We start from the raw sequence: 24892 nt of genomic DNA, 5'->3' as shown, positions 1-24892 counted from the left end.
TTTGAGGGCTGCATTTAAAGATATTTGGAAGCTTGAACTGATACAGGATGGGAATTACTAGGATGTTTATAGGGCCAGATTTTCAGAACACAGTACACCAATAGTATACCATTTACATTGATAGCATGCTCATTTTTGGGTTCAGTTTAAAATGCTGATTTTGACTTTTAAACCATAAACCAGCCATCCCGAACCATTTTTTATTATAGATTCCTTCATTCTGGACCATTGGCCATGCTGATTGGAGAGAGAGTCACTGGATGGTGACAAAAGAGATGCCATTTATTGTTGTCACTCCTTGCCCATGGAATTCTTTCTCCAGGGAGGTCTGCTTGGCCCCCAACTTTGTCCTCTTTTGGGGATCAGGTTAAAATATATTTCTCTACCCCAGGTATTTGATGGGATAGGACTGATTGAATTTTAAATATATTATCCCTTCACCAATTAATTACCTCTATACTTCGCTTTGTTTTAGAAATTGGTAACTTTATTCTATTCATTGCTAGTATTATTTTTAACTTCTAGATATTTTATCTATACTATCCCTAAAGTATATATTTTTTTAGAAAAGGGCATATTAAAAAAAAAAGGCATACGAATTTAAAAAAAGCAGTGAACAGTTAAAATCATCATCATCATCATCTGGAGAGACCCAAGCTGAGGAAAGTAAGCACATTCTGTCTTGGCACCAAATTACTAGGATTACCTTGTATTAAGCCTTTAGGTCAGGTTCAATAGGCCTGCTCACGGCACTATCATCCAGATCCATTAGGGAAAAAGAAGGGAACATTTTAGTAATGGGCCTGCATTTTTGGAACAGGAAAACTGTACATGGCTCCATCTATATTGGTTTAAAATTACCTTAAAACCTTTATTTGTGACTGATTTGCATATTACATTTTAAAAGTTCTATCACTCTTAGTTTCAAGCCTGGCTTTCATATTTCTTTTAAAATTCACCTTGTACAGTGGATCTTTGGTATCTTCTGGGGTTTGGTTTGTAAAAGAGCTTTACAAGTCCCTGAATTCTTTCTTGTCTCAGATTTTCAAGCTGAAGCAAAAGCTAGAGAGGCATTATCAGTTTTCTCTGATAATGTGTGAGTTCCATTAAATACAATGGCATAGTGAAATGAGGGGAAAATCAAGGTTTGCTTTTGGGAATTTATATATTTATTGAATATTTTAAAACCAAGAATGGTTGAACCTATTGATAAAGAATTCGTGGATATGGACGGCCAACTGTAATACACTAGGTATTTGTGTGCTAGAGAATGCATAATCCTAGAAGAAAGTGTATAAATCCTTCTAAATAAATAAAGATTTCTGCATTCTCAGTCCTAGTAGCTGCCCTGTTTTCCTAGCCATTGACATCACATTGTTGTCAGTTTCCTTGCTGGTCCTCTTAGGAGTTTATCACATGGGTAGAAATTAATTTAAACAGCAATTAACCCATGAAAATAGCACAATTGACATTAAAACATGATTAAAATGGGATTAACACACGAGCCATTATTCCATGAATAACCAGGCAATAAACAGCAAAGAGTAATTCTCGGGAAAATCCCTTGAGTGATTTGCTGCTCTTTCTTGCCTTGTTATTCATGGGATAATTGCACTTTAATCACATTTCAGCTTGACATCATGTGAAAACCATTAGCACAATTGTGGGATTATTATGGGTTAATCACCATTTATACTTCCAATTGTCCCTTGTGTGATAAACTCCTTTGTAGCTGACTGGGGACAGAACATCAGCAGAAGTTGGGCTGCAGAAATTGTGCAGTGCCTGGGACTGAAAAAAAAAGGTGCTCTAAAGAAAGCACATGAGAGGCATTCAGATTTTGGATTTACAAGAGAACTGGTGAACTAGAGCTCTACAATTCAGAATTATCCACCCTTTCCTAAAAAACACAAAAAACCCATATCAGATATGCTTATCCAGTTTATGAGAGAATACATTTTGGCTCTCTCTGGTTAAAGCCTTTAAAAGACTTAATTTTGCAGCTGTCCTTTTCTTCATGGTTGTGATTGCAGATTAGTAACCATCATGGTTACTTCAAGGAGGTGTTTTCTGGTTCCAGCTTTTCCTTGGATTGTGGTATCAGCAAAACAAGATTAACTCTGGCTTGAATGCAGAGAAAAAGAGTTTGCTGTGCACTTTTACATGCCAGCTGAGTGGGATGGGAGGAGCCTAACACACCAGCCCCAGCTGCCAGCATCTAAGACTTGAACAAAGAGGAATTACGGTTTGGCTATGTTCTGTTTCTGAGGCACTGTAACCTATTTCTGGAAAGCAGTGAAAGGGTAACTTCCAGAGAGGTTGTTTTGACTGCTGCATTTTTGCTTGGTACATGCCTTCCACACCCCCAAGAAGCTAAAATAAAACTTTATAATTTTTTGTGGAAAAAAGATACACTAAAAAAAAATAGAGATATGTATGAAAGTTCTCTTAAGCTGTGCTCATAGCAGAGCTAAACAGGGTCATAAAAGTGCAACTCAAAGGCAAAAGCTTTACAAGCCCCTGAATTCTTTCCTGGCTCCAATTTTCAAGCTGAAGCCAAAGCTGGAGAAGCACTACCAGTTTCCCTGGCTGAAAAAGCCTTTGTCAGCCAGGGATCATTGCGATATTGGCCGCAGAATTAACTACTTCGCTAGCCTCTACCACCTTCTCCAAAACAATGGGTCAAATCTCAGCTTTTAGAGCTCTCTGAAACAGGACTGGATCCTTTGTCAGCTCTATCCTAGAGGGAAAAAACCAAGAAGCCCACCCACCACAGAGAACCTTAAGTATCTTAAGAGTTCTTAAGTATCCTTTGATCCCAAGCCCAAGTGGCTTGTAAATTCAAGAAAGCGAGGACTAATAGATAAGGATATAAGCAACAGAACTCTCTTCTCTGGTATGTCCCTCACACATACTCTTCCCAAGCAAGAAACCTGGGGGTGGGGGTGGGGGTGGGGGTGAGGTTAGCAATTGAATTGAGTAGAGAGAATTATACAGTACAGTACTCAAAGGCCCAGACTGAGTGGATGTGGTGCTAGTAGCTAACCTCTGTTACAGAGAAATTAGTCTTGTCTGTGTTCACCTTTTACAAATAGGCAACCCTGCCCCCTTCCAAAAAATCTGCTTAGTCCTCTCAGATTGCAGACTAACGCTTGAATTTCATTTGCAGTGTGGGAATTTTGGCTCCTGCTTTCTGTTTCAAATATGCTGCTTTCTGGGAAGCCCTGATTGGTAACATTATACATTGTGGTTTCTGACGTTTGAAAAATGTTTCCAGTTATCCTGTCCACCCAGCCGCTTTTAGCATTCTTCACTAACCTCTAACACATTCAGAGCTGAGGAGGGACTTTCTGTTCTGTGCTCTGGATAGATTTCTATCTGAAGCAAATCATCTTGGCAAATTGTTCATTCTTTTTAACAGCAGCAGCAACACCATCACCCTGTGCCATTTTAAATGATCCTGTTTTAAAAGTTTGATTTTATGGTTTAAAGCAGACATCTAAATCCTACCAGAAGAAAATTTCATTGGAAAACATTCTCTATTATTTTCCTCATTGCCATATATTTTACAAAAGTGAATTTAAAAAGACCTTTAACAATTAGATTTAAAAAAGACCTTGTATTTTGTTATTTATGACCTTCCCTGAATTTTTGTTCTGTATCAGTAGTGGAGTTTATTACCTCCACATATAGACTGAAAGTGAAACTGTTTAGTAGTGGTCATCTGTATACTTGTAATAAGATCCTACCATGAGAACCAGCATGGTATAGTGGTTTGAGCACTAGACTACTGTGGAGATCCGAGTTTTGTTCCCCATTAGGCCATGGAAACCTACTGGGTGACCCTGGGCAAGTCACACACTCTTGACCACAGAAAACCCTGTGATAAGATTATCCTAGGTCATCATAAGTTGGAAATGATTTGAAGGCACACAATAACAGCAGCAACAAATAGATGCTGTATTTATTCTGTGGCAATTTGTGTAATAAGTTTTTATTTTTATAAAAGACTTAATAGCTGTACAATTTGAAGTACTGGGGAGTAGAATGGAACACTTGGGATGCAGTGGCTTAGTGGTTAAGATACGTTAGGGATTAAGCCACATTAAGGCTTAGTGGTTAGGAAGGTTGGCAGTTCGAGGCCCACATGCTGCCTGATGGGGTGAGCTCCTGTAATCCTAGCTTCTTCCAACCTAGCAGTTTGAAAGCATTCAAAGGCAAGTAGATAAATTAGTACCACTTGGATGGGAAGGTAACAGCGTTTGATGCATTCATGCTCGTCACATGGCCAACGGAGTTGTCTTTGGACAACGCTGGCTCTTCCGCTTAGTAATGGAGATAAGCATCGCCCCCTACAGTTGGTTATGACTAGACATTCATGTCAAAGGGAATCCTTTACCTTTACCTTAAATAGTCTCAAGCAGGGACTTGTCAATTTTAATTTTTACTTCAGTGAATACTAAATTATGGAATTCAGTAGTCTTTGTAGTGAGCAAAACCTCAGTGGCAGGGGAGGCCATTTTGTGGCTCTTTTTCCCCTCCCCCTTTTTTTGTCTGCAGTTCCTAGTAGCCTAAGCCAAAATAGCTAATAGTGAGGAATGCTGAGAGCTGCAGTCCAAGAACACCAGAAGGGCCACACAATTCCCAACCCTGCTATAATGGCTCCTCAAGTTCCAGGGGTAGGAAAAGGATAGGACATAAATCAACAAAATAATAATAATAATAAACAATAATAGTAGCAATAGTATGCAAAGGGATCTTATAGCATCTTTGAGACTGAGAAGGAAGTTGGTAGCATAAGCTTTTTTAGACTCAAGTCTATGAAAGCTAATGCTACCAACTTCTTTCTCAGTCTCAAAGGTGATATAAGACCCCTTTGCATACTGATCTGGACTCACATGGCTATGTCTTTGAATTCTGTCAGTAGCAGTAGTAGTAATACCAGAGTCAAAGATGGACTGGAAAGGTTATGAAATACTGAAATATATACATGGCGATTCAGTGCACCTGGTAGAAGTAAATAGTTGTGGTTCTCCAGTGGTGATAGGCACTCTGGAATCCATTTGAAATGAGCAGATAAAACACTTGAATTAGATTACTGTAGATAAGATCATAATAGCAGAATTACAAAATGTGACAATACAGTTGGCCCTCCACATTTGCAGATTTGGCTATTCATGGATTTGATTAATATATTCTCTCTAGGAATATCTAGGCCCTCCAGTGTGACTCTGTGGTCAACTTCTGCCAGAAGTTGCACTGGAGGACCTAGACATTCCTAGAGTAAACATTTCTTTAGGCATTTGTTGGTCCTCCAGTGCAATTCTCTGATCAATGTCTGGCACATATTGACCATAGAATTGCACTGGAGGATCTAGAGATTCCTAGACAGGTGTTATCTCAGGTTAAAAAATGTGTTTTTTATTTGTGGTTTTTCCATTTTCACTGGGGTCCTGTGCCCCTAACTCTAGCAAATGTGGAGGGCTCCCTATATTTGGAGTGTGGCACATTATCTGCTGATACCTCACTGATTTCTAAATTCATAGCTGGAATATGAACTGCTGATGTTCCAGGAGTCTAGCCAATAACAGCTGGTAAACTGTGAAACCAAGAGATGATAATAATTTCGCAGACGCTTGGATGAGACACCTTATATTCTTCACATCCCAAATAGTGTTAGGCTAAAATGTAGCCCTACTCAAGTGTTTTCTTTTAGGATTTATTGAAAAACATAGGGAAGTGGAGAAACACATTATCTCCATGGCCTCATTTGCTATCAAAACAAAACAAAAACAGCTTCATTTATATATTGCTTCACACTGAACGAGTAGTGTCTAAGCAGTTTACAACTGTAAGCTAATTTCCCCCAACAAACTGGGTACTCATTTTAGCGACCTTGGAAGGATGCAAGCCTGAGTCAAGCTTGAGCCCTTTTGCTGGTATTGAACTCGCAACCTTATGGTTTTGAGTGAGTGGCTGCAGTACAGTCATTTAACCACTGTGCCACCAGGGCTCCTATCCTCATTACCCTCCATGTGTTGAGGGGAGCTTTTCTATCTGTGTAGCTCCACCTATGACACTCAATTCTAGGAACCAACTGTTTTAAGCTGGATGGGGATCTTACACAGATTTAAAAAAAAAAAATCCCTTTGGCAACCATTGACACTCAGCGTGTGGAGGACGATGACAGTAGTGTCAGTGGAAATGGGGGTTGGGCAGAGCTACCATGTTGATTTTTTGAATCCTACAATGTCTAAATAGTGGTAGTGCAGACTGACAGTATACTTCCTTTTTAACTGGTTCTGTGGCAGCTTAACTTGCCTGTGCATCTGATTATTAATATTATCATGACTTTTGTACATTTTGAACTACGATATATGAGAAATGACTATGAGTCAGACACATCCTGCATCCCATAAGGTGAGGTAAAATGAAATGCCTGTGCAGTTTTCTAAATGTGCAAGCAACTGTGCAAAACTCCTTTGAGGATGAAGGGAGGAGAAATATGATGATGGAAACCCTGAGAAAAAAAGAGCTAAGAAAAACCCAGATGGACTTTTCTTGATTAGCTATGTGCATAGTCTGCCAAATCATTTAGGAAACAGCTTTTATAAGTAGGTCTGAGTCTTCCAAACACTATATATCCATGGTGCTCTAGAGTCTATTGCCATCAGTTTTTCCCTGGAAAGGCTAGATAGAATGGTATGGAAAGAAAACTTTGCCCAAAGCTGAAGTTTTACATTTTGGCTGCGAAATTGCTTTTGTGGAAAGTTAAACTGGAGATCATGGCAGTCTCCCAAGGAAATAGGAGATTTAAAGTATAAGAAAGTGCAATTTAGATAGTTGTCCATTTTCTACCTCCTTTCCAAGCTGTACAAGTTGAGATCCTGTTACTGTTTCTAATCCAAACCTTCGCATAAAACTTTAGACGCTTATGGTGGGCATTTGCTTGCATGCCTATTTTGCCTGGGCAAAGCCAAGGGCAGAACTCATATGCCTCTCTGAGACCATAGAGAAAGATTGAATCTGAGCTGTCAGTGCCAAAATGAAGCACTCCATCTTCTCTTGTACTGATATTGTTTTTCATTGTTCTTTATACCTGCTGGGTTGGATCCAGGGATGTTCTTACCTAGGGGAAGCACAACTTAACGCATGTTCCTTATATCAAAATGATAACTAAGAACTAGTTATGTGCTTGTGTTAACATAAGCTGTGGTTTTGAACTTTTTAAGGTGCACACTTGTGCTAGTTCTTGTGCAAAACTTTGCAGAGCAGTGCCACCATTACTGTTGGATTTCACATATATTCAAGAAAGTTAGTAATTTTGATGCTTCTTGTTAATACAATAGCAGCAATCACAACTGGAATCTTTGAAAAGCATTGGGATGTTCAGAATGTTTTGTACATGTTATGCTTACATGTAGCCTATAAAGTTTAGTTTTTGTTGTTATCCACCCTCAAGTTGATCTCAACCCATGGCAACCTTGTAGATATCTCCAAGACTTCCTGTCCTCCACTGGTCTGCTCAGTTCCTGCAAACTCATACCAGTGACCTCATTTATAGAGTCCATCTATCTTTTATAGAGTCCACAACAAAAGTCCTTTTGAATTGGAAGACACCACCAACAGTAGTGCTAGAAGCAGCACAGTTTCTTGCCTCATAGGAGCACACAATCCCACCATCATGGAAAGGTAGTGCCATGGTGGATGGATTTGTCTAGATATACAAAAACATGGCATAGCTAATTGGAAGGTCCCATCCTCTTTCCAGTTTGTCTCTTATGCTTATGGAAGGTTATTCATCATGTGTGATGAAATAATTAGGGCAAGTCGATATAATACTTCACTTTGGAAAAGAAAGAGTACGAACCAGGAGAGAGAGAGTACTGTAATGATTTACAACTTCTTGAGAAATTCATTGTTCTCTATCTAAGAAAGGAGCAGCTACCTTTGCAGAGGACAGGGCAGCCTGGCTTTCAAAGGAAATTATTTTTGTGCTGCTAACTGATTTAGAATTTTATTGCGTATGTTTTATTGCCCTTTGTCTTCAGCCCCCATATGGGGAATGGCCTCTGCCTGCATTGATATCCCTCCAGACCATCTTAACTGACAACAGAAGTAACCTCTGAGACAAAATGTAGGCCTGTGACTAACATCATCCCATTTCTTTTCCCCTGTGAATTTGGGAATGTAAACTACCCTGACCCTTCAGGGTGTAAATGCAGATATATAAAGAGTGTTTTTGTGACTGTTTTTGTTGAAAGTATACCTTGCTTGTCCACTAAAAAAAAAGAAGTTCAAGGCAACTCCTGATATAATTGAGATAAAATAATAAAGCTTCAATTAAAACCCATCTAATAAAAGCACATGTGACATAGTCATTGCACACTCTTGGATTCCTGACAGCCATTCCTGACTTGGGTTGACTGAGAGAGGGACTGCTGGGGAAGGAGTAGAAATAAAAGTAAGTGACTTTGAGCAGAGGTTCAGGGGAGGTTCAAAATAAGTTGAGAGAAGGATACTGAATAGGAGAAAAAGTGTGTTAGAGATGGTAAAGAGGGAACTATGTAATGCCTACAACTGTAATATTTACAAAAGCATACCACCTGGGAACTATTCTACCTAAGTTACATTCTTGCTAAATGTTATTCAGTAAAGTCACTGTTCATTTGTTACAACAGAAGCCTCTCCCTATGTGAATTCTAAACTATATAGGCACATAAAAACACACTACCAAAAATATTAAGCTTATAAGAGGAAGACACTTAGGCTCATAGTCCTTATACATTTAGACAAAGTGCATAAAGGGTGGATGCTGGGCAGGTATCATTGAGAAAGCACCTTCTAATAAGTAAGAGGTAAAAGGTAACCTTAAGGCATAGAGAGGAGGTCACACATCACAGTGCATAACCAAGAAGCAAAGTGTACAGCCCACTTCATTAAAAAATTCCTCAAGTTGCAAATCAGGCTCCAAAAGTTCAGAGTCATAGAATCTGATAACTGAAAGGGATCACAAGGGTCATCTAATCCAGTCCCTGCCATGCTGGACTATGCAACGAAATCACTCTTGAACGATGCCCATCCAAACTTGGAGAATGTACCATGCTCTGAGGCAGTTTATTCTACTTCCGAACAGTTATTACAGCAAAGAAGCTTTTCCTAATGGCTAGATGGAATCTCCTTTTTTGTAATTTGAACCCACTGATTTGTGTTCCAGTCTCTGGAGCAGCAAAAAACAGTTGGCTCTATGTTTTACATGACTTCACTCCAGATATTTAAAGATAGTTATCATGTCACCTCCCAGCCTTTTCTTCTCCAAGCTATACATGCCCAGCTTCCTAAGTCATAAGGCATGATTTCCAGACCTGCCCTTCTATAAACTTTGGGGAGCATATCTGCATTTTACGATACTGGCAGTGTTCCGACATTCCTTGCTTCCACATTGACAGCCATAAGGAGGGGACCTTTTCTTTTATACCCCAGCCAGCTATTTGGATTCCTGCCATCTCTGTTATATTCCTTAATTTGTCAAGTTAAATATGACATAGCTTAACAGTACTCTGTGTACATGTTAATTGATTAGAATGTTAGTAAGACTATAAAACTCCAGTAATTTATTTATTAGAAATTCCAAGCATTTGTGTTTGTTATACATTCTTAAAGATTTTTACTTACAAATGAACAAAATACTTTTTAAAAGGAAGCAAACTAATTTTGTTCTGATGTGACATAGCATAGTGGTGTAGGTCACACTGATGTTGTTTAAACTGTCCTCAGGCCAGGAAGTATAGGAAGCACCATCAGCATGTCTCTCACCAGTGAAAAATATGAGAGAAGCTGTGTTCTTCTCTGTGAGCCACTGGGGAGAATTTGGGTATTTATATTCTATTGTCTGCTGCTTAAAAAAAATATCACAAAGTTTAAAAGGAAGTAATATCTTCAAATAAAAAAGAAAAGCACTAATGTTCATAAATATGGTGAAGGAATGGGCATGCATTACTGTGATTGCTTGTGCAAATGGTAACAGAGATTAACTGGCCATTTACTTTGATTGCCTGGATGTTTTATGTGCACATCAATAAGAAAATGTGGGTTATAAATTTTGTTTTAACTCTTATAGCTGAGTGAATCTTGGAAATAAGCCAGCCAATTGCTGTCTGAGTTCTAAATATAGAAAGAAGCAATGCTGACCCTAGTTACTGGAATATCCAGTTTGACCAAATGGGAAAATGAATTGAAAATTCCTTTTGATTTTAGTTGTTGTAAAGCAAACTTTTCCAGCCTTGTGACATGGACTGCAACTTCCAACACAGATGGCTGTGGGACTTTGGGATATGTAGGCCAAAATATATAGAAAGTATCTGTTTGGTAAAAACTCATATAAACACATTGATAATTGAAGCAGTGACCTTTGAGCATCCAATTATTAACAATAAAGTCTCATGTCTCTTCATTAGAAATTTGTTCTATTTGCTCTATTTGAATTTGTTCTACAGTTGTCCCTCCACATTTGTGGGGGTTGGGTTGAAGGACCCCTGCAAATTTTGAAAAATTGCAAACTCTGCCCCCCCCCCCCCCCGTTACAGGGTAGCAAGGAGGGAGTAGAAACTGAGTACATGCACTTTCCTCTTTTCCCTCTCCCAGCCACCCTGTAACTAGATCAGCTGGGCCAGTTACAGGGTGACAGGGAGGGGTTGAATAAAAGCACGTGCACATGAGTCCCCTGCCTTCCTTCTGATGCCTTAGAGAGCTTGCCTGAGCTCTCTGAGTTACTGGAAGGAAGCAGGGGGACTCATACACGCTGCTTTCACCTCTTCCCTGATGCCTCAGACAGTTCAGGCAAGCTCTCTGAGGCATCAGAGGAAGGGAGAGAGAACTGCACACACAATTACCCTCGCCTCTTTTCCAGTGCCTCAGAGAGCTTAACCCAGTTCTTTTGAAACCAAGGCATTTGCTGTGTATTTTCAAATGAACTGGGTTATTTTAGGGAGCCACCAATGGGAATGAGCTGTTGATCCTATTCAGGGGCAGTGGGCAGAGGGGCAGAACATACCCATCCCACAGGTCCTGGCAAACCACCATTGTTTTTCCCCTCTTGGACTTGCGGGTCCATGGGTGAAGAGTTGTGCAGTTGTTGTTGATGCTTGCTACATTTACCCTGTAATTATGCTCATGTCTGCAAAAAACATTAGTCCAGAATCCTTCAACCCATGATAAAAACCACTACTGTGGTTGTGAACCTTCAAGTTGTTTCCAACTTGTCGCAACCTTAAGAATAGCCTATCTCTTGTGGTTTTCTTGGCAAAGTTTGCCCTTGCCTCCCTCTCAGACTGAGAGAGTGTGACTTGCCCAAGTTCACCCAGTGGGTTTCTATGGCTGAACAGGAATTCAAACCCATGCTGTAATCCAACACACAAACCACTATGACATGCTAGCCCTCTACTAAGTGCCACAGGTGTATTAAATGCCAAGAACATCCTTGGCACCATAATCAAGGAAATTCCTTTTAATGGAAGATTAGACCCACCAGTCTTCAATCTGAAAACCATAAAAAGCAAAATGAAAAAAGTCAACATGGTTACTTTTATATCTTCTGTACAGTATTTGTTTCAGATACTTATTTAGGTAGTTTATTGTAGTCTTGGCTGATCTTATACGAGTGTAGGATGGTTAGGGAATTTATCTGACAGGCGTTTAATAAATACAAATAATTAATAACTGGTGTGATCTCTTATTTTGTATACTATAGTTAAACTCCAAGATTTTACTTACCATGGTGGATTTAAACAATAGGTGGACGTGGTAGCATTGAGCACTGTGAGATGGTTACCTGAATGAGCTGCAGTTTCCACATTTTTAATTCTTGCAAATAAAGGAGCAACTTCTGCTAGATGAGCTTTTCATGGTAATGTAAGGTAAAAACTAAAGCAATTTCTGCAGTATTGCAGTCTGTTAAATGAGGTGTGTCCTTGCCTCAGGGAGGAAAACAGAGCAATTATGCAGCTTTTATAATTGCAGTCTTTTTCTTTCCTAGCTGGAAATAGCCCTCCTTTCTGTTATTTCTTGCTTGAATCTTTGGGTTTAATAGGTATTCCTAGCAGCCTGGAGACAGGATGGGTGTTTTACTAATTAGGTAATAAGCCTTTTATTATAAGATGATAAACATTCTGTTTGGATAGCAACAATAAGAGAAGGGATGTGTGTTTGTTCTGGATTTGGATACTATCGTAAATTCTTCTAATTTTATAATCTTCTTATATTGGTGTATGGATCCCTTATTTTAATTATTTTAATAGCATGCATTGGCATGGTCTACACCAGTGGTTCCCAAACTTTGGTTCTCCAGATGTTTTGGACTTCAACTCCCAGATGCTCCTCCAGCCAACTTGATGAGCAGTCAGGAATTTTGGGAGCTGAAGTTCAAAACACCAACAGGACCAGTTTGGGAACCATTGGCTTATGCTAAGAATGAGATGTTTCCCATGTGTCAATTTAAATTTCACACATCCTCTAAGAGGTCCTGTTTTAGTGGTGGACAATGCCCAAAGGCAACATGATCACAGAATAGTCTCTGACAACGCTGGCTCTTTGGCTTAGTAACAGACATGAGCACCACTTCCTATGGTTGGACATGACTTGACAACCTTGTCAACAGGAAATACCTTTACCTTTAATGCGCAAAAGCACACCAGCATATGTGATCTTACTATAAATAACCAACCCTTAGGAGAGTCTCTGTGTGTGCACACATGCATGCACACGTATGCGCACATGCCCTGAAGTCTCTTATTGACTTATGGCAACCCCACAAATTTCATAGGGGGTGCTTAGACCAGAGATACTCAGAGGTGTCAATTTCTTCCTTCCTCTGAAATACAGCCTTTTAAAATAGATGGATAGGAAACCACCCAGTGATGTTATGAAGGGGCTTGGGCATATGGCGTACCCCATAGGAATAGACTGGGATCCCTAACTTGCTGAATTCTTGCTCAAGTCCTGAGGATCCATATACTTGATTTCTAAACACTGTAAGGTTCTTTTAAATAACTCTTTTTATCTAGGTTACATCTAAGTATAATATACCTAGTAACTAAAATATTGATATATCAGTAGCATGACAAAAACAAAACTCTGTTTTCAATTAGTTTGTTTCTACTCATATTTTTTCAGGGCATGGTGAATATATCATTTTATCAAGTTTATGTCATGATGTGAGTTCCATTTGATGTCCTTGTTTTAGAAAAGGTTTAGAATTGTGGCTAGTGAATAGCTTTCCCAGAGGCAAACCTCCTTTATTAAGGGCATTTGGATAGAGTGTGACTCCCACCTCCCAAACAGCCAGCTTCTGTAGCTGTGAAGATTTTGCACTTCATGCTTCTCTTCTGTTCTTAGGATGGCAGCTGAGAGGAACAGGTAATGTTCCTTGCAGTCACCATCCAGAGTCCCTGCAGTGTTCCCTGGAATGATCCTTCCAGAGATTGAAATCCAGTTTAGAATAACTGGATAAAGCAGCCTTCTGCAATCTGGGACCTTCTGGATCTGTTGTACTAAAACTCCCTTCACCCCCAGTTAGCATGGCCATATCCAGTGCTATTCTAAAGGGTACTATGTTGAGCTAGGACACACTAAGTCTATATTCAGTGCTGGTTTCTGTGGAGAAAATTCCTTGACTGATGTTGACAACCATTAGTTAAGATTCTCAGTTAAAGTCATTAATACACACATACACTTAACTCCTTTTTGATGATCAAATGATAAATACAAATAATTAGTATCATTCAACAGTACCCTTTATGCTTTTGTTTACTCCAAAGTATGTGTTGCTAGACTGCAACTCCTCTCAGCCCCAGCCATCCTAACTGATGATGAGAGAGTTACAGTCCTACATCTGTATGTCCACACATTCTCCTCCTTGCTCTGGTGAGTGTGTAGAGCCTGATCTAGACTGGAGCCACTGCATAGAGGGGTTTATTCTCTCCCTAGAAGCTTTTGTCTTAGAACTTTGTTTTTCCCTGTGTGGCAGCTAAATAATGAAGGTGAAAGCATTTCCCCCATGGTGACAGTTGTGTATGGGATGTAGCAGCAGCAGCATGTTTAAACTTCAGTCACTACATACAGTAGTCTGAATCCATATAGGGCCTCTGTTTGCTTACATCAAAGAAAGGAAACGAAGCTGCATGCTATATAACTGACCTAATGTGTACAGTCAGCCCTCTTTATCCATGGATTCAACCATCCACAGCTCAAAAGTTTTAAATATAGGGCCGATACAGACAGCCCTTTAAGATGCCCTCGTCACGTGCTAGGGTTGCCTCGGGGCAGTGCTTCCAGATGCCCCTCAACCCTAGCATGGGATGAAGGCGTCAAAATGGTGGCGCCCTGTACACATGGGTGCTGCCATTGTTATGCAAGTGCCACGTGGCACCCACACAGCACCACATGGCGTTTGCGTAATGAGTGCGCCAGTGGTACGCTTGTTACTCTGCAGGGAAGCCATGTGGTTTGGCAGCTGCAGCTTCCCTACAGAGAGAAAACAGGCGCTGACAGGGCACCATTTTTAGGCACTCTGTACCGCGCCATACATATATAAATTCCAAGAAGCAAACTTGATTTTGCCGTTTTATATAAGGGATACAATTTTACTATGTCGTTGTATTTAATGAGACTTGAGCATGCACAGCTTTTGGTATCCACAGAGGGTCTTAGAACCAAAATTCAGCAGATACTAAGGGCCTAGTGTAGTTTATTCCTGAATAAAAGACAAATACAAGTATAGAGTGTTCTTAAAATATAAAAAATACCCTAAGAAGAAATTGCATAATTGATTTTAAAAAGAGTTCATAAAAGAATTATATACCGAAAACACCCTTGGTGAATTGAACAGTCAGAGACAGATAGACAGACAAATAATAGATGTGAGTAAAATGGTTCTTGTGGCATTATTCCTGTAAAAGTTAGCATAACTCACCTCTTCAAATATAAGCTTTGTATTGCAATGTGTGAATCCCCTTAAAAGATCACTTCCTGCAGTTTGTGCATGACCTCCTGACAAAAAATTATCATCCCCAGAGTATTTTGATGAGCAGTATTCTGCTAAACCAAAATATTGTTTAAATCAGTCAGTGACAGTTACTATTCATTTCTGTCTCGTCGACTGTAGGCAAGATCCTCTTCCGACGAAGCCACATCCGTGATGTTGCTATCAAACGTCTTATACCCATTGATGAGTATTGTAAGGTGAGTAATATTTTCTTCTTAGCTTTGTGGTGATCAGTACAGACTAGAATGTTACTGGTTTTTTTATATCCATATAGTGAATGTTTGTGTTGATTACTGTTACTATATATTCTTAATTGTTGCCTGTGCAGGTCCATTTTCATTTGACCTGGAGTCTCAGCATAAGTGATTCTGAATATAGCTTACCCTTTGCACTACCTGTACTAGTCTTCTCTGAACTAGTGCCCCCCAGATGAGTTGGATTATAATTGCATTGATCTGCAGAAAGAATAGCTATTGGCCATGTTAATTGGGAGGGTGAAAGTTAAAGCCCAACTGGAAAGTGCCAGATTGGGAGGTTGTGTGTATGTGTTGTGTGCCTTCAAGTAATTTCTGACTCAATGCGACCATAAGGCAAATCTGTCACAGGGTTTTCATAGCAATATTTGTTCAGAGAAGGTTTGCCTCCTCTGAGGTAGAGATGGTGTGACTTGTCCAAGGTCACTCAGTGGGCTTCCATGGCCGAACATGGAATCGAACCTTGGTCTCCAGAGTCCTCGTTAAACACTCAAATCATGCTGGGAAGGTTGATCCCTCAGGAACAGGAAAATAAGGAAGGAAGTACAGAGGGAGCTGCAGGAGTCTTTGCAGTGGGCCAAGAAGCTTCTTTTACTGCAGTCCCAACCCAAAATTGGAAGCCTCCCCGAGGAAGGGACAGAGAGAAGTGATACAACAACAGCCAGGGCATAATCAGGAGGAACTTCCTTTTTCTATAACCAAGAAGAGGGCAATTCTGCTACACATTAACCAGTTTAGTCCTCACTTCCTGCGGCTACTGACCAGTATGAGGGGCCTGATCCAGAGATAATTTACTGAGATCAGAGGCTAGATTCTGGGGAGCTGCACTACCAGTAGGACCATGACCCTGGAACTACTTGCCCCATTTGGAAGCCAGACCTGGGAACAGCCTACTGGCAAAAACAGAGGGCTGCAAAACCACCTTCCCATATCCAGGACCATATCCTGAACTTCTTCAAAATATCAGCATACAAAGTATCAACTGCCTTTGGTGTCTAGTCTTGCGGGCAGTAATTTTTAGTGCCAGCAGTGGTCCAATTAGCATTCTTTGTAAGGATTTACAACTTAGCCAGGATGTGGTTGTTGTTGTTGTTGTTGTTGTTATATTTATTTATATCCCACACTTCTCCCTAGACTGGGATTCAGGGCGGCTTACAACATAAAAAAACAATACAATTAAAAACATACAAAAATAGTACATTAAAAGAAAATTAAATTACTTCAGTAATTAAAACAAATTAAATGTTAAAATACCATGGAGTGAGCTATTCCAGAGGCTAGAACACAAACCAATGGAATTAAATTACAACAAAGGAGATTCCACCTAAACATTAGAAAGAACTTTTTTACTGAAAGAGCTGCTCAACAATGGAACAGACTGCTTTAGAAGGTAAAGGGCTCTTCAGCTCTGGAGGTCTTTAATCAGCGTTTTTCTGGGCATCTCTCAGGAGTGCCATAATTGTGCATTCCTAGATGGCCCTTGTGGTCCCTTCCAATTCTATGATTCTATGAACTATGATTTGTCAAGATTGGCTATGGAGAGAATGCCATGAAAAATAAGAGCCTGGAAAAAATCATTTTTTGGAATTACTACTCTCCATGCTAGCTGGAGGATTTTGGAATTTGTACAGTAAGTCGTTGGTATCTGTTGGGGTTTGAGATTTGGGTTCTTCAGACCAGTAAGCCACAAAAAAACTTCATCCAAAGGAAGAAAGTTTATTGTAGACATAAGGCAGAAGTGATTCCATAGCATGTCTTTGCAGAATCTGAGGCTTCAAAGAGAAGATGTGCACTTTAAAACTATTCCCTACTTCTTCTTCTTCCCAGCTAGTTCCCCAAACCACACCCACCTAGCCAGGTCTCCATAACAACCCAGTCCTTTTCAACCCACAGTATACAATATAGTAACAATCTATGGTAACATTTCAATACCTTTAACAGGGCCCCTTCTAAGAGCTAACACCAACTCTAATATACTAACCACTAACCAACCCCCAACAATAGGCAGAACAGTAATATGAACAGTTATAAAGGAATACATTTATATATATCATAACCAGCTGAACTACTCAACTATATACTAACCACCTAAATTAACTTTAATAACCCCACTTGTATTATATGTATGGGCTATCATTATAACTGAATTCATGGGACTGATTCTGACACCCTGTGGATACCAAAAATCATAGATGCTCAAGTCCCATTAAATACATTGGCATAGTAAAATGGTGTCCCTTAAATAAAATGGCAAAACCAAGGTTTGCTCTTTGGAATTTATTTCTTTTTTTAAAAGCTGTGGATGATTGAATCTGTGGATAAAGAAGCTGTGGATACGACCAATGGTAGTCCAATAAGGTGATTTTTTCAGCTCAGATGAAATCTTTATATGAACAATCCCACTCTAACACTCCAGCTTTACCTTTATCCTTTCTCTTTTTGCAGCAGTTTCTTTTCTGAAAAGCATGAGAAAATTGTATTCCAAATAAGCAGAGCAGAGCAAAGCAAAGCAAGCAGGAGATTGCTGTGGCTTGTGGATATATAGCAAGAGCTGAGTCTTACATGAGTTAATTCTAGCCATGTCCTCTTTGGAAGCTATGTAAGCAACAATTGCTTCACTTTTTTTGCTTTCCTGGGAAGGAGGAGGAAGCCTTATTGCCAAAGATAGTCACAGAACCTTTGTTACCATGGTTGTATGAAGGCCAGGGAAAGAGTTTTCTAATCAGGCAACATTATGGTCCAAGAGCGCACGCTGAGATAATGACCTCATGAGAAATAGAAGATTTGGTTGCTTTGGAAAGTTGTGGCATTTGCAGAACTGCCAGCTTTATGAGCAGCTGCTTTGGGCATTTAGTAACTGGCAGCCTATTCTCAAAACAATTTCATGAACTTTTACAGCTGTTAATGTAAAGGGAGGTTTCACGTGACATGTAGAAAGGAGGGTAAACATATACCCTAACTTGATTTTCTGTTTGTGTTTCCAATCATTCTGTGTCCCTCCCTTCACTTGGCATCTGTACTGTGACCTCATGAGGCATATAGGAATAGCAGCATGATACTATGGCTCCCGAAGTCTGTTCTCCCCAGAAGGAAGGGGCACTAATTCCTTTCACTTGAATGTCAGCTATTCAGTGCATACATGTCTGTGCTTTAAATAGAAACTGCTGTGGCACTGACCTCATTATATAGAATGATTTGGAATTTGGCCCAAAGTGACACTTTTATATTATAAGGGAGTAAATGATCTCTAAAAGTTGGCAATAACCTTTCTTCAATGGTAAATGTTCTGTAGGAGCCAGTGTGATATAGTGGAGACCAGAGTTTGAATCCCCACTCAGCTATGGAAACTCCTTGGGTAATCTTGGGAAAGTGATATTCTTTCAGCCTTAGAAGAAGGCAAATGTAAACCCCCTTGGAACAAATCTTGTCAAGAAAGCCCCATGATAGGTTCACTTTAGGGTCACCATAAGTGAGAAATGATTTGAAGGCACACAACAACAACAACCGCAGCAGCAAAATATTTTGTTCTATGGTTTAAGGGTAGCTAGCCCTGGAAGAACCCAGGAGATGCCCTTTTGCAGGCATAACTTCTTGTTTAAAAAATTGTTCTTATCGAGCTAAATCATTTATGATAGGACACAATAACACACACACACTTTGCTATGAACTGGGAACTATCACCATCTCTGAAGGCAACAAGTAGATGCAAAACTTTGAGCTGATGAAAAGCCTGAGATATAAAAGAGGAATGGTGACCAAATGGTTTTTAAAAAATCTGTTATTTCTCCTCTAGCTGGATGATCTTGAAAGGTCAATTTTTCAGTTGTCCATTACATTCAGTCTCACTTCTTTTTAAAAGTGCCAAATATTTTTCAGTCCTCTGATTATTAAAGATGTTGTAACTCTAATCGTTTTGGAAATTGCACCATCAAAAATGGAAAGGATCACTAAAATTTAATTAAAACTGACAACTTGTTTAACCAACTTATAATTTTATTTCATAATTGAAGAAAGTAAGACATTTTAAAAGACTGTAAGATTTTCAATAGCAAAACATGAAGGGAGCAATCCTATTATATTTCCTAAAGCTTACTGTGAACTGAAATGTTCAGTTCATTAACCTTCCACTACCCTTCTTTACCCATATTATTTGAGAGATCAAGAGCCTGTTCCCACTTGCGATTTACAACGCTTTAAAATACACCGGTATCAGTTAAATCGATTCAAAATAACCCTGGTCTTATCCCGCGTTCTGAATCGCTTTTTTTTCTTCGTTCTCATTTACCAATTGATTCGCTTTAAGTGATCCGCTTTCATTCCTATTCAAATAAAACGGTGTATATATAAATCGGTTTTAGCCTTATTTCGTTCCCACTCACCATTTTGGGGCTGTCAATCAAAGCAACGTCATCATAACGTCACTTTTAAATTTCGCGGTTTGTTATAAAAGAACCAATGAGGAGGCGCTTAAAGTGCCTATGAGTCCTGCAATTATTCGTGGGGAAGGATGGTTGAGGGAGAGAAAACTGCCCAAAGCACTTTTGCTGCCTTGGAAGAAAGACCCCAGGCTGGGGGAGGCTTCTGGCAAAGCAAATTTGGGGAGCCCAAGCTGTTTCCAGAGAAACTATGGGGATGGGTTTTGCAGGACAGCATCCCCTCTTCATGTCTCCCAAGACAGCCAGGGAAAATCCCTTCAGAGAGCCCAGAGATCAATGAAGGAGGCTGCTGGAAAAGCAGGGACGGAGCACTCTTCCCAAAGATTCTCTTTCCAGGGTTGGAGGAGAAGGCAGATTCCGTTTGAGAAAGAGAGGGAGAAAGGCTCTATTCCCCCCCACCCAAATTGATCAGAGCCCTTCCCTGCCTGGGCGAGAGCAGTACCCAAGCAGGCAGGGAATCCCTCTTCGAGAGGAGGCTTCCCTTCCTGCCTCTCCTCCATTAGAACTGGGCTCTCCCCACACAGAGGGGAGGTTGCAATCCACCGGGGGAAGCCTTGTAGTCCTTTGGCAGATGCAGGCGCTTGAGCAGCTGGGACTTCAGGCGCTTAAAGCGCTGAACAGATTAAGCGCCTGTAAACCATTAAAATAAAAAATAAAAAAATTCCTTATCTCTTATTGAAAGACCACAGCGGACAAAGGGGTGAGGAAAGCAAAAATGGTGACAGCCACGACGGATGGGGACAGACAGGGCAACTCCCCCAAGGCCAGCCCCATCGCACTCCGCTCCTCCCATCCAGCTAACCCGATTTCAAAGGCTGTCGTTCCTATTTAAATGTTCCGGTTCCTATCCCGATTCAAGGGAAAAATGTAGGTTCAACCCTTCTATTTTTTTAACCCACGTTAAATGACGAAAACACGAATCAAATTTATAAACCGCTGTACGATTCGATTTCTAGTGGGGACGATTGCAGGTTGCTCTAAAACTGTTCTAGATTTAATTTGGTTTCTAATAGGAACGATGTACCTTGGATTCCATTTGTAACACGGAGTATAAGCAAGTGAGAACACCCCCCAAAAATGGATTTCCAAGCTTAGAAGTACTAATGTAGTATAGCATAATGGCAGTCAAACAAATTATATTTTATGCTCCATTATCCTTGTCCCCTCCTTTTAAAGTCCTCCATTTTCTTAAATGTCCTACATTTTGGGCTGAGTTTTGTCCTGCAGTTGTCCTACAGTTTGGTCTAGATTTTGCCCTACATTTTTTTCAGGGTTTTAGTGGACAATTGTGGCAACCCTAAGACACGCATTCTAGACTTTAGGAGAGCTGATTTTAGTAAACTTAAAGAAATACTGGGGGTGATACCATGGTCAGGAATACTAAAACAGAAGGTAGTTCAAGATAGATGGGAGTTTCTCAAAAGGGAGATACCAAAGGCACAATTTCAAATAGTTTCAATGAGGAAGAAAAATGGGAGGTGTCTCAAGAAACCAGGATGGATGACTAAAGAACTTACAACTGAGCTAAGTTTTAAATGGAACATGTATAAGAAATGGAAAAAGGGGGGAAATCACCAAAGAGGAATTCAAACAAATAGTATGCCTGTGTAGGGGTAAAGTCAGAAAAGGTAAAGCGCAGAATGAACTCAGGCTTGCTAGAGATGTTAAACACAATAAAAAGGGCTTTTTTGGGCATGTCTGCAGCAAAAGGAAGAAGAAGGAAACAGTAGGGCCACTGCATGGAGAAGATGGCAAAATGCTAACAGAAGACAGAGAAAAGGCAGAATTACTCAACACCTTTGCCTCAGTCTTCTCAGAAAAGGCAAAGGGTGCTCAACCTGAGGATAATGGAGTAGAGGACAAAACAGGGGAATTTCAGCACAGAATAAGTAAAGAGATAGTAGAGGAACACCTTATTAATCTAAATGAATTTAAGTCTCCAGGACCAGATGAACTACATCCAAGGAGATTAAAAGAACTGGCAAATGTAATATCAGAGCCATTGGCAATAATCTTTGAGAAGTCCTGGAGAACAGGAGAAGTCCCAGCAGACTGGAGGAGGGCAAACATTGTTCCCATCTTAAAAAAGGGGAAAAAAGAGGATCCCAACAATTATCGTCCAGTTAGTCTGACATCAATACCAGGAAAGATCCTAGAGCAGATAATTAAACAGAGAGTCTGTGAACATCTAGAAGGCAATGCCATAATCACAAAAAGTCAACATGGGTTTCACAGAAACAAGTCATGCCAGACAAACCTGATCTCTTTTTTTTAATATAAAATTACCAGCTTGTTAGATGAAGGGAATGCTGTGGATATAGTATATCTTGACTTCAGTAAGGCCTTTGACAGGGTTCCCCATGACATTCTTGCAAACAAGTTTGTAGAATGTGGGCTAGACAAGGCAATTGTTACATGGATTTGTAATTGGTTGACCGGCCGAACCCAAAGGGTGCTCAACAATGGCTCCTTTTTATCCTGGAGAGAAGTGACCAGTGGGGTCCCACAGGGCTCTGTCTTGGGCCCAGTGCTATTCAACATCTTTATCAATGACTTGGATGAGAAAATTGGGGGAATACTTATCAAATTTGCAGATGACACCAAATTAGGAGGAATAGCTAATAGCCCAGAGGACAGGATCAAAATTCAAAATGACCTTAATAGATTAGAAAGCTGGGCCAAAGCTAACAAAATGAATTTCAACATGGAGAAATGTAAGGTACTGCATTTAGGGTGGAAAAATGAAAAGCACAGATGTAGGATGGGTGACACCTGGCTGAATGATACTAAGTGTGAAAGGGATCTGGGAGTCCAAGTAGACCACAAGTTGAATATGAATCAACAGTGCGATGTGGCAGCTAACAAGTCCAATGCGATTTTACGCTGCATCAATAGAAATATAGTGTCTAGAGCAAGGGAAGTAATAGTGCCACTCTATTCTGCTCTTGTCAAGCCCCACCTGACCAGATGATTTTAATTGTTTTGAATTTTATTGAAATTTTATAATATTTTTATCTGTGAGCCACCTCAGATCGTTCTTGGGAGAAAGGCATCATCATCATCATCATCATCATCATCATCTATCCCTTTATTAAAAGCCAACAGCTGAAAAATAGTTAGCCAGATTGTAGGACTCCTAGCATGTTATAATTACATTATAATAATAGGGTTTTTCTGTTAAAAGTAACAGTGGTTGGCATTTTTCAGAAATATAGATTATGTAAGAGGAATTTAAGAATTAACATTTATTATTATTATTATTATTATTATTATTTATTAACCTTTATTTATAAAGCGCTATAAATTTACACAGCGCTGTACATACAATCTTTTTAATTGGACGGTTCCCTGCCCTCAGGCTTACAATCTAAAAAGACACAACACAGAAGGAGAAGGGAAATGATTCAATTAATGGCTGATGAAATTTTATATATGGAAATGGGGGGTTGGATGTTGCTGTGGGGAAGGGAAGCATTTAAAAGTTTTTAGCAGGCTCTCAGAAATGATGCTTGAGCCATGGAAATAAACCGATAATCTTTGGATTCTACTTTTGTCTTCCCCTTTTGTCTTTTCTTGCTAAAGAGTGTGTGGAATTCTGGGAAAAAATGCAGCTTTATTTATCATATACTGTACTGTTTACAGTCCCCAAATCTATCTTCAATATAGCACTTCACTGTTTATCTGGGAATACTGCATTTTCCACGCACTCAAAATACAATACTTCTTGAGCTTATGACTACTGTTGGAGTTGGAATTTCACAGCCTAGTGCAGGAAATTTGGAGGTTTTATTTTAAATGTCTTTGAGCTGTATTATATTATAATCTATATAATTTGTCCAAATGTTTCCACCAGGACACTTCTGTTTAAATTTTTCCCTCTCTTTAATAGCTGCAGGAATTATGTTGTAGCATTTGCCTTTTGAGTGAAGGGTCAAATATTCATTCTGTGGGGTTTAAGGTTTCTGGACTGCACTTGCAAATCTTGAGTGATGAGGAATACTGATGAATAGACAATGGGCTATTGAGAGGCTGGTCCAGGTGCAAGCTGTCTCTCATTCATACACTGAGAAATTGTCACACCAATGTTTCATATTCCAACCATATATGTTTTGTTTTTCAGGCTCTGATCCAGCTGCCACCATACATATCTCAATGTGATGAAGTTCTTCGGTTCTTTGAGACAAGACCAGAAGATTTAAATCCTCCGAAAGAGTAAGTTGGTCATAAGGAACTTGCATAGCTGTACTTGGGAAATTGAGCAACATGTGCAGACACGGAAATCCCTTATTTTTAAAAGCAAACAAATACAGTGGTACCCCGGGATACGAAATCACCGCGTTACGAAATTTCCGGGATACGAAAAAAATAAATAGGAAAAAACTGTTTCGGGTTACGTTTTTTTTTTCGGCTTACGAAAAATTTTTTGGTGCTTTTCGGCGCTTTTTCGCACGAAATCGCGGCTTTCAGCGCTAGCGGCTATGGCTTTTTCGGCTAGCGAAATCTTTCGGGTTACGAACGGCACCGCGGAACGAATTACATTCGTAACCCGGGGTACCACTGTATCACTCAAATGTAACAAACCAAGGATAAATTATTAACAAATAAAATCATATAACTAGGAGATCAAACACACAATCCATATTGTGTATCCAAGTTGCAAAAACAACCTATTAAGTTTCAGATTCTATTAATCAAATAAATGCAGTAAGTTTATACAAACAACAAACTGATATTATTGTTGGTGACACATGGAGATGTATTTAAATATTTAGAAAGTATTTTGCAGGATATTGTACATGAAAGAAGGGGGCTCCAAATTTGGAATTTGGTCTATTATATCAATGAGGTCAATTTCTGCATCACTATCCACTGCCACACCTACTTTATCCACACCCCACGTGAGGCATTATCCCCCTGTTTGTAGGACAGTAAATATCACAGTACTAAGTTGCTTTAAAAAACAGCTGGTTTTTATGGGTGTCAAAAGAATGATTTGAATGTGTAGGTCTGGATCCTCTGCTTGATGTTGTTCTTAACTGCCCTGGAGTCAACCTCAACTCATGGTGACTCTGTGGATGAGACATCTCCAAGACCCCACATCCTCCAGTGCTCTTAGGTCCTGCAGATTCAGGCCTGTGACCTCCTTGACTGAGTCTAGTCAT

At 39.8% G+C, this 24892-nt stretch overlaps 1 protein-coding gene across 4 annotated transcripts in view; it reads left to right on the top strand.

Annotated features, from left to right (window-relative positions):
* The window catches only part of SH3PXD2B (SH3 and PX domains 2B), a 169096-nt gene that overhangs the window by 82631 nt on the left and 61573 nt on the right, over window positions 1–24892 (top strand). For all 4 annotated transcript variants that reach the window (XM_042451331.1, XM_042451330.1, XM_042451333.1 and 1 more), the window contains exons 4-5: window positions 15161–15237; window positions 23851–23942. In XM_042451331.1, coding sequence (XP_042307265.1) covers window positions 15161–15237; window positions 23851–23942 — 169 coding nt within the window. The remainder of the gene's footprint in view (window positions 1–15160; window positions 15238–23850; window positions 23943–24892) is intronic.

The sequence above is a fragment of the Sceloporus undulatus genome, chromosome 2 (genome assembly GCF_019175285.1).
Source record: "Sceloporus undulatus isolate JIND9_A2432 ecotype Alabama chromosome 2, SceUnd_v1.1, whole genome shotgun sequence".
In the NCBI taxonomy this organism is placed as follows: domain Eukaryota; kingdom Metazoa; phylum Chordata; class Lepidosauria; order Squamata; family Phrynosomatidae; genus Sceloporus; species Sceloporus undulatus.
This window is presented reverse-complemented; position numbering and strand designations above follow the sequence as displayed.